At 55.1% G+C, this 14228-nt stretch overlaps 1 protein-coding gene across 2 annotated transcripts; it reads right to left on the reverse strand.

Moving 5' to 3' along the window:
• Positions 1-1347: 1347 nt before the first annotated feature.
• REN (renin) lies at positions 1348-11957 on the reverse strand. 2 transcript variants are annotated; one of them, XM_004756386.2, is made up of 9 exons: positions 11829-11957; positions 8359-8509; positions 7675-7798; positions 6983-7101; positions 5863-6059; positions 3411-3530; positions 2839-2983; positions 2530-2628; positions 1348-1692 (listed from the first exon to the last, which is right to left on the reverse strand). In XM_004756386.2, exons 1-9 carry the CDS (start codon positions 11924-11926, stop codon positions 1531-1533), a joined length of 1215 nt encoding a protein of 404 aa, XP_004756443.1. In that variant the 5' UTR covers positions 11927-11957; the 3' UTR covers positions 1348-1530. The 2 variants fall into 2 exon arrangements, with proteins under 2 accessions (XP_004756443.1, XP_044937133.1); XM_045081198.1 differs by lacking the exon at positions 11829-11957 and adding an exon at positions 8802-8922.
• Between the last annotated feature and the right edge of the window lie 2271 nt (positions 11958-14228).

The raw sequence follows: 14228 nt of genomic DNA on the forward strand, positions 1-14228 counted from the left end.
CTTCTTCTGTTTCTCCGAGTTGTTCCTTTGGCCTCTTCAGGAACCTCTCAACCACAAGGCCCTATCATTATTGCTGCCCAGAATCCAGCTCTGCCCAGCGGAACTTCCGCCGTAGTGGAAACGTTCTATATCCGTGCTGTCCAGCACAGTGGCCACTAGCTAGCTACATGTGACTGCCCAGCACTTGAAATATGGCTAGTGTGACCTTCGACTTAATTTTAATTTTAATGTACATCGCCCTATGACGCTATCGTTTTGGACAGCTCAGGAGACGGAGAAGCCTGCCTATTTCAAGGTCATGGAGCCCCAGGATATAGAGCTGGAAAGGATACTGACTCCAACTCTGCCTTTTGGCAATGAGGAAATAAAGGCAGGCTGGCAAGAGATCTTAGAGAATGGGGCAGGGGGTCCCAGGCTAGGATCCAGGATCCTGAACACAGACTCAGGCTCTTGGCTTGGGGGAGGACCCTGCAGACAGCTCCTGCCTTCGGGCATCTGCTCTAGAGGAGCCCCAGGGTCCCACACAGTCCCAAGGGGTTGCAATTCTGGAGCTATGAGGTTTGCCAGGGGCCTGGTTGGGCCACCCTGTGCTTCACCCTTTTTGGTCAAAAGAGGGGTGAACAGCTACCGTGAAGGGGGCCAGTATCCACGACTTTAGGTCGGTGCTGCTTCTCATTCCCCAGCATACCCACCCCATGCTGGTCGCCCGAGGAGTAGGAGTGGGAGAGGACCTCAGCCTGTCGCGTTCCATGTCTGTGAGAGGGGGCACAGCTGTGTGTGTGGTTTTGGGCTTGTGCATGTGGGCCCCTCTCCAGGGCACGTGCGACTCTGTATCTGTGAAGGTACACCTGCATGGGTTAAGGGGCCCCCGGCACCTGAGTCATACGGGCTGGCTTCTAATCTTTACATGTATCGACGAGCTGTCTTGGTCCCATGCCTTCCGTTCTCTGAGCCTCAGTTTCCACGCATGTACAAAGGAGTATCAGTCAGACCTCTGGTGTTCCATATTGCCAGGCGATGGTGTCTTAGACTGCATGTGTCAATGGCGACGTGGGCCAGGGGACTAAGGCGTGTGCCGTGCACAAGGGGCCGGGTGGAGCCCGAGTTTGAGGCTGGCTTCTGCCAGCTGGGAGCACCTTTCTGACCCACAGTCTCGCACGGAGCTGGCCGTGTGTGTCAGCAGCCCCACCTGAGCGAGGATGAATGGCATCACCCCTGCACGCAGGAACCTGTGTGTGCGGGTAAGTGTATAGTTTGTCATTCTATGTCACATTCCTGTCTGCACATGATCCCTGGCTACGTCTCTCATCTCAGACCCCAGTGAACCCAGGTGCAACCCAGGGCTGTGAACATGAAGTCTTTATTCTGTTTGTTCTCCAAGCAGGGAAGCGCTGGTGCTGGAGGCAAGCATCCGGAAGGAGCTCCACACCCCAGGCCCCTGCATGAGGGGTTGGGTGGGGGAGCGTCCCGGAGTGCTCTAGCTCTGGGCTAGGGCTGGAGGAAGGGCCCACTTGGGCAGCAGAGGGCCTCTCAGCGGGCCAAGGCAAAGCCGATGCGATTGTTATGCCGGTCAAACTCCGTGTAGAACTTGCGGATGAAGCTGGCGCCCAGGACCCAGACAGGCCCGGTGGGCGGTGGGACATCCAGACCGTGGAGGGCCAAAGTGCACAAGTCATCATTACCATAGGAATCCTGGCAGGAAGCGAGAGGGTCTCCACCACTGCCTGGCACATGACCTTTCTCCTTTCCCCTTGCCTGACCCCAGCAGCTGTCCTCAGCAACATTCACCCCTTCCTTTCCCATCGACTCCAGCCTCTCTTGCCCTTTCAACCCAACATGCATCCTCCTGGATGCGGGTACTGAGCTGGACACCGGGAAAACAATGCATCTCTAAGAGCTTACATTCTGGCAGAACTCCTGATCCTACGCAAGTTATTTAGCTGCCCTAAGTCCGTTGGGCATAAAAGGGGTTAAAAGTATAGTCACATAGCATTACTGGGGGCAGCTGCCGAGAAGGTGGAGACAAGGGGATGAGCACAGTGATTCCCAAACTCGTCTGTACATTGGAATCACCTGGGGAATTTTGAAAAACACGGATGCCCAGGCTTCAGCCCCAGAGGTTCTAATTTAATAGGTATGGGCTGTGGTCCATTACTGGGATTTTTCAAAGATTTGTTTGCTTCTTTATTTGTGAGACAGCACCGGCCTGAGGGGCAGAGGGAGAGGGAATCTCAAGCAGACTCCGTGCTCAGTGTGGAGCCCAAGGCAGGGCTCGATCTCACAACCCCAAGATCACGAGCCTGAGGTCATGACCCTGAGATCATGACCCCAAGCAGAAACCAAGAGTTGGACACATAACAGACTGCACCACTCAGGGGCCCCTTGTTAGTGGGATTTGTAAAGTTTCCAGGTGACTCTAACTTGTAGCTTAGTTTGAGAACCACTGATGGGGCATAAGACCTGGTCTCTTTTAGAGGCCCCTGCACACACCCATGCTCCCTGTTGCTGAGGGGCAACTTGGACCCTCACCTGTAACACATAGTCTGAGCTGGTGAGGGTGTAGGCTCTTCCTCCAAGGTGGAAGGAGATGTCAGGGAGCATCGGCACCTGGTTGCAGTTCACGACATACTGAGGGGAAGGTAAAGGGAACCCCTGAGTGTGGGAAGTCCCCCAGCAGACACAGCCCCATGCCTGTGGCTGGGCCCCTCTGCTGGAGGAGTGAGAGGAGAGGAGGGAAGCCCCAGAATGGCCCCACTTGGAACCTACTGCTTCTGGGGTAATTCTGGGGCCCAGGTTGTGCTCCCAGCAGCCTCTGGTGCCCCGACTCCCCCAACTTACTTCATTTGTGCTCAGTTCCTTGGCCCCCAGGGTGTCCATGAGCAGCCTCAGGGAGCTTGTGGGACCCGAGATGTACGATGCACCAGTATCGACCACCACCATGCAGCCCTCCTCGCAGACCACGGTGGCTGACCTCACAGACACCCTGGGGGAGGCCGGTTGGAGCGTCAGACAGACATCAGGCTGATGGGACCCTGCCAGGCTGCATAGTTTCTCTGAGTGAGGCCAGTAGCGGGGGCGGGGGCCCATGCTGGTGGTCCCAGGATGCACTGGAGGATGGGAAGGCATGCACTGGAGGAGGAAAGGTGCCATCCCCGTTCCCAGCATACTGCCTGGTGACCCGCCGCCTCCTCTCATTGGACCCCCTCCCCTCTGCTCATCATAACTCCGTGTTCCCCAGCCCTGGGCAGAGCGCCCAGAGAGCAAATGTAGGCTGTGCCTTAAGAAGGTACTGCATTTTAGGACAGAGGACAAGATGGTAAGGCTGCCCCTTCCCTCCCCTACCTGACCCCCACCCCCCGCAGCAACAGCAGCAGCAGTTCTGGAGAGCAGGAGGGTGGAGGGTTCCTGACCCTTTCATCTTGATCTGCCAGGAGCCAGTCTGGCTGACGCTCACATAGTGGAAATTCCCTTGGTAATACTGGGGGTCGCTGCCTCCCAAGACAAGCTCTCCTCCGAGCAAGTGGGAATCCCTAGAGGAAAGATCAGAGCTCCTGAAGACCCATCACCTGGAGACCCGGCACCCCAGCAACCAGGGCAGTTGGGCAAGGAGACAGGGGTGGGGGTGGGAGGGAGAGGGCAGAGGACGATGGGAAGGGTGGCATGGCCGGGAAGCTGCAGGAACACCACTTCTCCACCTTCGTTGCACCCGCTCAAGCATCCCCCCCAGGGAAGGATCCGGCGCAAGGACCGTGAGCAGAAGGCAAGGGGACAGTTGGCTGCAGCCTCACTTGGGTTTGGGGAGCTGCAGGTTGAGCAGGTGTGTGGGTTGGGGAGCTCTCGGGGACCGGTGGGGTCAGAGCGGGTAAGGGGCAGGAGGCGAACGGGAAGGAGGGGTGGACAACTTCGGCATCGGCAGAGCCGGGGCCTGCAGAGGTGAGTTGGGCTGGGTGGCCGCTGTGAATCTGACCCTGGTGTTCAGGAGGGTCAGGGTCAGGGCCAGGGGTCGGGGGTGGGGCTCAGCTCCTTACTTGGAGTTTCTGCAGAGAAAGAGACCAGCAGAGAGGGGGCCTAGGTTTCAGCTGAGCCTCACCAGTCTCTCTGCTGGGCAGGGTGGGTACCATGCCCGCTTTTCACCCTTTAGATGGAGTCACGCAGCAGAGGGGGAGTGGAGTGAGCAGAATCAGGCTCCTGGTGCCCCGTCCACAGCTAACCCTTTTGCCTTCCTCACCTCCCCGCTGCACGGCACCTCCCACAGCTCAGGGCCTACCCCAGGGGGCTGGTTTCCCATGTGCATGTGGGGGTTGGGGGTTTTCCAACGGGCGCCTGGGAGGTTTGGCACATGCTCTGTGGGCACGTGTACCTCACTGCCCTGGTACAATGTGCACGTGCAAACACCAGCCACCTCGGCCCCACTCCCAACACTTCAAGATCCTTCCGAGGTTCCCTCCTCCCTGTCCCAGGGTCAAGGAAGAAGCAGGCCCTCTTCTCCACAAGGCCCTTCTTCTTCCTGCCCGCTGGATTCTCCTCCCTCCCGTGGCCTCCAGGCTCCGCGCCCTCCATGTTCCTCTCCTTTCTTCCAGAGTTTCCATCTCTCACTTTCCATTGGCTTCTTCCTCCACCTGCAAGCAGGCTCCGGCCTCTGCCAGCATTTCCAAACACCCACCCTTCTCTCTGCTCCTCACCTGTACCCCCTTCCTGACATTTCCTTCCCTGTCGAATCTCTCGGGGCATTCTTCATCCGCCCTCACATCTGCCTCCCAACTGCTGGCCGCCTGGCCACGCCCCATCTCCGAGCCAGCTCTGCCTGGGACTGCCCCCCTGGCTACAGGGCCGGTTGGTGGCCTTTGTGTTTCCTGGTCTCCCTTTCACCTGTGTGATTTCTCTGGGCCCCGAGCCTCCCCTGCACTCGCCTTGTGTTCTTCCCCTGAGGACCCCTCGTGTCCAGCTCTTACATCTTTCCAGACCCAGCAGCCAGCCCAACAGCTGGCAACGGCTTCCCCGAGGCTGGCTGAACGCCACATAAGCTCAGCCCAGAGTGGAAAGGCACCTGTGGGTTTCAGCCCCTCGCTCCCTGTTGCTGCACATTATGTCCTGCTGTTTCTTGTCTTCCTTCCAGACCGTAAGCTCTGTGAGGGCAAGGACTCTCTCCTGTGTAATGTGTTCATGGCTGCACCCCAAGACTTCTCATGGCGTTTGGCACTTGAGCACCCAATATTTGTTGAATCAATGAAGGGGCAAATACATGAAAGAATTAATGAATGAAGTCCTCTTTCTGTGTGAGTGGGGTCGTGGGCCCTTCACAGTAATGCTTTACTTTCCATCTCCCCCAGTTTGCATTTTCCTCTTGTTCTAGAGCAATGCTAATAGAACTTTCTATAATGATGGAAATGTTCTCTATCTCTACCTCCCAGTATGTAGCCACTAGTCACCACGGCTGCTGAACACTTGAAATGGGGCCGTGTGACTCAAGAACTTTTTAAAAATTTTAATTAATTTAAATTTAAGTGGCGGCTTCCAACCTGGATAGTGGTTTTCTGTATATGAACTGAATGCCTCCTAGTCATAAACATGTTAAAATTCCTGTCCTGGGGTGCCTGGGTGGCTCAGTGGGTTGAGCCTCTGCCTTTAGCTCAGGTCAGGATCTCTGGGTCCTGGGATCGAGCCCCACATCCAGCTCTCTGCTCAGCGGGGAGCCTGCTTCCCCCTTTCTCTCTGCCTGCTGCTCTGCCTGCTTGTGATCTCTCTCTGTCAAATAAATAAATAAAATCTTAAAAAAAAAAAATTCCAGTCCTGACTCTTTTCCTGCTCTCCAACCTCCCTCCCTCCCTCCCCCTGCCTCAGCCCCTGAAGCCCCAGGCTCACCTGCTGTAGTAGACAGAGAAGACATCTTCCTTTAGCACCCCCTGGGAGAGGATGTGGTCAAAGACAGGGGTGACACCGCCAACAGCCTGCGCTGGGAATCCCATGCCCAGAACCCCATCAAACTTAGCCAGCATGAAGGGGATCAGGGGCAGCTCTGTGACCTCTCCAAACGTCTGTGTCACTGTGATGCCGCCCACCTGTGGGAGAAAGGACCAGAGGAAACCAAGCCTTCTGTCCTGTTCCTGCCCAGGGTCTAGTCTAGGGATCACATGCCCTAGAGTGGAGAAATTTGGGATGAGACCATTTCATCAATCACCCCCACACTGGCCCCCCCATATCCTCTCTTCTAATACTTGTGCAGGCTGTGGGGATCCAGAGAGAACAGGGCTTGCCCCAAGGGCTGGGAGGGGCAGAGGCTGAGAAGATGGTTCTGCCAGAAAGTAACAGAAAAATGCACCAGGAACTCCCACACCCCTTCCCCAGCTTCCACACTGGCAGAATTGGGCCTCAGTTCCCCACCCCCACTGTGGGTAAGGGTTTCTTTAGCCCAGCCAGGCTTCCTCCCCTGGTTTCACAGACAAGGGGAGGGTAAGGAGCTAATCCTACTGATTAGCTCTCACATTCCACGTGTACCCCTCCCATAACTGACAGCAGGAGCTGGAGAAATCCCAGAATGGAGAGGGTCAGATGCAAACCAAATAAAAAAGAAAACCAAGCCCTGACCATAACCCAAACTTTAACCTCGGCTGTGAACTTAACACCTATGTCCCAACCTAAAACAAATTCTGACCCTAACCTCACCAGTACCACTGACCCTGACTCGGACCCTGATTTCAGTCTGGGGTCTGGTTAAGAAGAGCGCAGTCAGAGCTGGGTGAACTCAAGGTCAAAGGCTCCATAAAAGTCCCCTCATGCAGCCAGGAGCTCAGGTTTGCTGGGTCCCAGATCCTGTTGTTTTGCCTCCCTGGCCCCTGGTAGGTGGCGGGTCAGGGTTTCTCCCCTCCCCAGGCTCCAAGGTAGACTGAACTGTACCCTCCCCAAGTATGGGCCCTCAGGCGGTAGGAGATGTCTGGAGACCAAAAAGGGCAGGTGTCAAGTGACCTGGGGCACTCCCACTTACAGTCACCATGTCCTGACTTAAGAAGCCTTTGACCTTCCCGGATCCGTAGTGGATGGTGAATGCCGTCCCGTTCTCCATGTAGCTGGAGGATTCCGAGGAGTCATAGAGGCTGTGAATCTCTGTCAGGGAGACGTAGGCTCAGGGCTCTCCGATGGAGGCCTGGCTAGGGGGGGGCAGGGAGGCAGGTGCCCTGGGCAAATGGTCCCTGTGGTTGAGGACTTAGGAGCAGGGGTGGGGTGGCCCTGCGGTTGGAGGCTTGAAAATGTGTTTCATCCATCAAGGACTATGTTGTTTCTTGGGCCCCTGTCAGGTGCCCAGATCTGTGAGAATTTTGTCTGTAATGAAGCATTTCTAATGCAGGGGTGTGGAAAAGATTCTGGTCCCAGTGAGCATTAACTAAGAGGTTGTTGACTAAGGAGAAGTCAGTCCTCTCCCAGTCTCAGGAAAGGGGAGAAATGGCCTTGTGGGCAGGCTGGGGACTCCTCTGGCTTGCCATTTTACCTTGGTGGTCCTATCGGGAAAATGGGGGGCATTTTCATCTCTCCTCTCAGGGGCGGTGAGAGCAGGGACAGAGAGGAGATGGATCTGATGGTGGCAGAGGGTGTGAGGTAGGACTGGCCAGGTGTGGTGGGGGCTTGGGAGAGGAACCTCAGGTCTTGCAGGGACGGGCAGGGGTAGGGCGGGGGGCTCACCACAGGCCGTGTAGAGAGGGCTGCACTTGGTGGAGGGCACCCAGAGGTTGGCTGAACCCGTGTCAAAGATGACTTTGAAGGTCTGGGGTGGGGTGCCGATGCCAATCTCCCCATAGTACTGGGTCTGTGGGGGTGAAAGGAGACAGCTGGGGGGTGGGGAGGCTCGGGAGCCTTGGGCCTTGGGCTTTTGCCTGATACCCCTTCTGGCACGTGAGGTGAGATGAGGTAGCTCACACAGCCTCTCTGGGTTTCCATGTTCTGGCAGGGCCTCGGTGTAAGGCTGAGTACCATCTTAGGACTTCCCAGGAAGTGAGACAAGAGAGCAAAATAAAAATATTGAAAATGAAGCAGGAAGGTGTCCCACATTGGGGGGATACTAATGCAATCAGTAGTCATGATGTACAGAGCCTGTCACAGAGACCTGCCCCTGAGGTCATGTACCTGTCCTGTCCACCAGGGACACCTGGGCTCGAGGCCCAGAGCCTGGATTCCTGCGTTCCCAACCTAACTCTGCTTAGGTTTCGGCCCTCTGTACCTCAGCCTTCCCAGCTCTGAAATGGGAATTTTATAGGCTGCCCAGTGTGGTTCAACAGCTCCATCAGAGACAGCGTGGAAAGAGCACAGAGAGCCTTGGGTCCGAGAGAGAAAGGAGACGGAGGAACAAGGCCCCAGCCGGGCACTCACGTCCAGATAGTTGGTGAGGACCACGGGGGAGGTGCCGTTGCCGAAGGAGAGTCTCTTGGTAAAAAGGCTCCAGTCAGCACCAAGCCTGGCCACGTCCACGCCTCGCTCCTTCAGGCTTTCCCGGATGGAGGGCATTTTCTTGAGGAAGATCCTGGTCCAGGGGGAAGGAGGGAAAAACCAGAAGAGCTCTGCACTCCCCCATGATAATGGTGGGGTCCCCAAAGCTTCTAGTATAATTCTCCCTAACCGAGCCCAGACACTGAAGCATGGCTCCTGTGCTCTAAGGCGTCTGAAAGAGAATTTGCAGGCCTCCTCGAGTCAACTGCACTGGAATTAAATAATCCTCCGTGCACTTCCTTCTGCTGTCGAATTTTGATCCCTATCACGACAAAGGCATTTGTTCATTCTTTCTTTCATTCCATAATTACATGCTGAACACTTACTCTGTGCCCGCACTGCACTGGATACTAGAGATAGAAAGATAAAGATCATCGCTGTCTTCAGGGAGCTCCAGCAGGCGAGGGGCGGGAGGAGGAAGAGGAGGAAACCCAACAATGACATCCCCTCTAAGATGACGACTGGCGTGCTCCCCTCAAGGCTGGACAGGAGGATGCAGTGCCGCGGGAGGCCTGTAGGTGGCGGCAGGCACCCGCAGCAGCCTGCAGGGGCTCTGGGATGCCACACGGGGTAGACACCCAGCCAGGGCTGTGGGCTGGAGCAGGAGGAGTGATCCGGTGGGGTGGGGAAAGCAGCCAGCATTTCCAGAGTGCCTGTGCCCTCTGTCCTTGGAAAGAGAGGTCTTCTTGAGTCCGAGTCCCAGTCCTTCAGTTTCTTTCCCTGACGCCTGCCTCTCGCCTTTGGGAGGTGGAATTAAAGACACTGGGGATGGGGGGTAAAGCATACCGAGCTGCCACTTGGTGAGCACCAAACACTACCCTTCGCCCCCACGTAGCCCTCATGAGGCCATCGTCATCGTCCTCATTCTATGACCAGGAAGCAGAGGCTCCCGGGGTGGGGGGACTCAGAAAGGACAGAGCAGGGATTCGAAGCAGTGTGTCTAGTCATGTTCTCCAGAGGGCAATCCCAGGGCTTCCACGTGACGTCTCTTTGTGGAAGCCTGAGGGGTGTGTGTGTGTGTGTGTGTCTCTAGCTGTTGGCCGGGGGGGTCCCGGGAATGCAGCCCAATTTACGGGGAACCTGTCTTTTCTAGCTGCTCATCTATTTATACTGCCCTTTCCTGCTCCTATCCGGCGTTGCCAGACCCCATCATGCCCACGGACCCCAGTACAGCTTTCCTGCCAGCTAGTGTCCTATCTTAAGGGACATGACTTATCATTGTCATGTCACCGTTTACTGTTCACAGAGAAGTTTCACAGTGACGATCTTATTCTCCGCCATCCCTTGGGGGGGGGTGATTATTCCCACTTCACAGACGGGGAAATGGAGTGGCAGAGAAAGCCTGATCCTAAAGAAGGTGCATTTTCTACCACTTACCCTGAACAGCCTCTGCTCTGGACCTTTACTCTTACTATTCTCCTTTCAGAAAGTCCCTTCCCCCACACCCCACCTCTGCTTGGGTTCCAGCTTCATTTTCCCTCGGGCGCTCACAGCCAGCACTGCAAGCACAGCCTCGGGCTTGTGCACACAGTGGTGTCTGGTGGTGAGGATGCAGCAGTCGTGGGTTCATGCTTAAATCCCTTATTACTGTGTTATTCGGATCAACTTACCTAACCTCTCTGGTCCTTTTTGTGCGTCCAAAATGCCCTCCCCTATGAGATCACGGTGCAGATCAAATGCACTGCCCACTGCTCAATAAATGGAAAGTGTGTGTGTGCAAGAGCTGGCAGAATGCCCTATGAACTAGGTCCTGTGTTCAGATCTCCCGGAGCGCCCTGTACGACGCTGCACACACAGCAGGGGGAAACACTGTGTGTTTCAAAAGCCTCTTCATTTCTGGCCCAAACCCTTCTTCTCTTTTTAAAGAGAACAAGGAGAGGGGGTGGACGCCTGTGTGGCTCAGTTAGTTAAGTGACTGCCTCCGGCTTAGGTCATGATTCTAGAGTCCTGGGATCAAGCCCTGCATCGAGCCGGGCATCGGGCTCCCTGCTCAGCTAAGAATCTGCGTCTCCCACTGACCCTCCCCCTCCCCCATGCTCTCTCCATCTCATTCTCTGTCTCAAATAAATAGAATCTTTAAAAAAATAAAGCGAACAAGGGAGAATGTTTTTTATCTTGTTCTGCCCTTACCCTGGGTGCAGGGGCTGCACCCAGGCATAGTCTGACCCCACACCCCTGACCTAGCAGTTACCCTCTGGGAGCCTCGGAGTGAGGGAAGAGGCTTTGGAAACAAAAGACCCCGTAGGTGTTGAGTCTCAGCCTCTCCCATGTGATCTCCCTGAGTGTCGGTGTCCTCACCTGTGAAATGGAACTGCTGGGTTGTCGGCAAGAGGATTTGAGATACGCGGAAGGATCCTGTGAAATCCTAGGCATTTTATAGGCTTAGTAACTATGACCATTGTTGAAACCTATCCTCTTAGGGGCCTGGGGCTGGCTCAGTCTGTAGCACGTGACACTTGGTCTCAGAGTTATGAGTTCAAGCCCCACGTGGAGTGTAGAGATTCCTTAAAAGTGAGATTTTAAAAAAACAAAGCACCTCACCCTGCCTTTTTACCTTGAGATCTTCTGGTCCCTCCTGCCCTCCCTACCCTGAAGCCCTTTCTCCTTGAGGTCCTCATTGTTCTGCTTCTCCCCCTTCTGCAGGCTTAATGACCCTCGTGAACTTAATGGGCCCGGTTCCCACGGGTCTGGCCCTGGGTGCGGTGCAAGCTCGGTCCTCCTCCCTCCCTCCTCTGGGCTATCTTAAGCCTTTCTTTTAACACCGGTGACAATCCTGCCTGTAGGACTAGCACCAGCTGGTTTCTGCCGCTTGTCGGTATCACGCTGAGAGCTCTATGTACGTTATCTCATTAAATCTTCAAAGCAGATCTGTGAAGTAGGTACTGTTATGATCTCTGGTTTTAAACAGTTAAACTGCGCCCTTGAGAGGTTAAGTAACTTGCCCAGGCTCCCTGAACTAGTTAGATCAGCCGCTGGGGCAGGATTTAACCCAAGACAACGAAACTCTGGAAGGCTGGTGTTCAACCACGGTATTCTTCCTTGGTGGGCTTCTCCATAGCACCCCCTTCTTCATCATTAGGCTGTGAGCTCCTTGAGAACAAGAGGTAGGTCTTAATCATCCCCACAGTGTCTTGCATGGTGATTCATGCAGGAGCAAAAGCTTTGGGCAGAGATCAAAGGACGTGGCTTATTGGACTGAGTCGTGTGCCCCTATTGGCCATAGGATACCGGCGAGTCACCTGTCTGAATGGGACCGCACCTCCCTGCCCAGCTGGTCGTGAGGACTGGGGGACACCCCCTGTCTGGAAGCCAGGAGCCCCGGTGCCCCGGCCCCCACCTGCACAGCCCATTACCTTCCGAAGGCGCCAGTGTCTGCCGGGAGGCCGCAGGTGCAGACACCCCAGACCACCAGTAGGAGTCCCCAGCGAGGCATTCTGCTCCATTGGTCCATGCTTGGCCTAGGTGCCTGACTCCCTCAGGGATCCCCTGAAGCCTTGTGGCTCCCAGAGCCCTTCTTTTATGCGCTCCACATTTGGGAGGTTGTGATTTTGCTCTGCCTTGATTTATGATCGTGGGGCAGATGGAGGACGGCCAGTAATAAATTCCCCCAGGGGACTAGCGGGGGTGAAGGGTGACCAGGTTTCGACGCAGAGCTGGGGAACCAGGGGAAGAACCAGGGCTGTGGGAAAGCAATGCCATGCCCCATGACGCCAGCGGCCCCATCTCAGCCTGGCCCTGTGGCCCCCGACCGGGCAGAGGCTGATGAGAAACAGCAGTGTTCAGGATCACGGTCAGGGCCAAGAGAGGCGCATAGCCTAGGTCTCCCACCTCCCGGCCAGACTCGCCCCTCCGTACCCTTCAAACTCCATCCTCTGCATTACCCCTAGCTGTGTCCCTGACTGGCTTCTCCCACGCTGTGTCTCAGTTTTCTTCTGGAACATGGGCAGCTCTTCCCGGCTTGTTCATGACTAGAGCCAGACCCAGGGTCTCTGGGCCCCTGTTAGCTGCAGCCATTCATGGGGAAGTACACCACAGTGCCTTGTGGGGCCCCCGGGAAGCAGGGAGCTGGGGGAAGGGGTGTGTGTCCCCCTTCAGTGGACCCGGTGTTAATGGGAGGTAAGGGCAGCTCTCAGAAGAAGAGGTGGGATGCTGGTCTCCGAACCCCTCCTTCCCTTCCAGCTTCGCCCTGAGCCCTTTCTGGGCCCTGTCTCTGCTGCCTTCCCTTTTCCTTGTAGTTTACAGTCCAGGCCAGCCCTCCGGACAGACACCTGGCCCCCGAATCCCAGGATGGGTGCTATTTATTCAGCCTCCAATGTCCTCTCCCGGCCTTTCCCCGATCATTCCTCCACGTGCATTTCAAATATCACCACCTGTGCTGGGCAACAGGACCCCGATTCAGCCTGGAACTGACTGCCTTCTGCTGTGGGTTTCTACAGAGTGATGTGAGCTCTTCCAGGAGAGTGCGGACCTCAGCTGTCTCTTATCAGAGTTACCTGTGTGGCTATGTGTCTGCCTCCTGCCCAAAGGGTGGCTTAGCACTTATCAAATGAGTGAACTGGGGACCAGGGTTCTGGCTTTGACTCTACCACGAACTTGCTATGGGACATTAGGCCCCTCCCTTCCCCTCTCTTGGTCCTAGTCCTTAAATCTGTAGCACAAGGCAGGTGCCGGATAGCCTCGAGGCTGCCAGACACTCTAGTGTTCTGTTCTTTGCCTCCAGGATGCTGCTCTCTGCACCAGCTGGGAGCAGTAAAGACTTAGAGGAGATGGGGCACCTGTGTGGCTCGGCTGGTAGAGTGTCTGACCCTTGATTTCAGGGTGATGAGTTCAAGCCCTGCCGTGGTCATGGAGCCTACTTAAAAAAAAAAAAAAGACCCAGAGGAGCTCATCTCTGATACTAATGTGTTGGCTAATGAATGTTTGGTCCTCTGAGATTTTAACACCCTCACCGAATGATGGGGGGACCTGCTGCTTCCTGGTGTAAACTCTTATTGGAGAATTTTCAGGCACTGTTGTTGGTGGTGAGGGAAGGCTCTGAAGGCAGGGGAAAAGTCTAAAACTCCTCAGAGCTGGGGACCTTTTTTGTCAGATTGAAAGAATGTTTAGGAAGCATTCCTATAGGCCTCTGCTCTTCATTCATGAGACAATATTCACCGAACATTTATTATTTGTCAGATACTTTTCTAGACGCCGGGATTATGAAAGTAACAAGAATAAATACCATTTCTGCTCTTGTGGATCTCGTAGTCTGTAGGAGAGATAGATTATCATCACAACATAAAAAACATAAAATAGGGGCACCTGGGTGGCTCAGTGGGTTAAGCTGCTGCCTTCGGCTCAGGTCATGATCTCAGGGTCCTGGGATCGAGTCCCACATTGGGCTCTCCACTCAGTGGGGAGCCTGCTTCCCTCTCTCTCTCTGCCTACTTGTGATCTTTCTCTGTCAAATAAATAAATAAAATCTTTAAAAAAAAAAACCATAAAATAATGATGGTGACTGGTAAGTCAGGGGCCTCCAGGAAGTTGTCTCTATGGAAACGACACTTGGGTTGTGATTTGAAGGCCACATAGGCAGGCAATGGAGAGCTGAAGAGGGAAAGAAATAGAGTCTGGATGGCAGGAGCTTATGCAAAGGCCCTGTGGAGAGAAGAAGCACGATGAAGAGTAAGGGCCAAAAGAAAGCCAGTGTGTGGCTAGACGAAGGGCAGAGGAAATGGCGTGAGAGATGATGGGATGGGAAGGGCAAATGCTTG

The sequence above is a fragment of the Mustela putorius genome, unplaced genomic scaffold (assembly GCF_011764305.1).
Source record: "Mustela putorius furo isolate JIRA1106 unplaced genomic scaffold, ASM1176430v1.1 tig00000508_pilon_pilon_pilon, whole genome shotgun sequence".
NCBI lineage: Eukaryota > Metazoa > Chordata > Mammalia > Carnivora > Mustelidae > Mustela > Mustela putorius.

Excerpts from the sequence above, each read along its gene's own strand:
- REN (XM_004756386.2), bottom strand. The coding sequence starts at position 11,926 with ATGGACCAATGGAGCAGAATGCCTCGCTGGGGACTCCTACTGGTGGTC. Across the intron at positions 3,531-5,862 it reads TTCTCTGTCTACTACAGCAG|GGATTCCCACTTGCTCGGAG; the intron begins GTGAGCCTGGGG and ends TCTTTCCTCTAG. Across the intron at positions 2,629-2,838 it reads AGGAACTGAGCACAAATGAA|TATGTCGTGAACTGCAACCA; the intron begins GTAAGTTGGGGG and ends CCTTCCCCTCAG.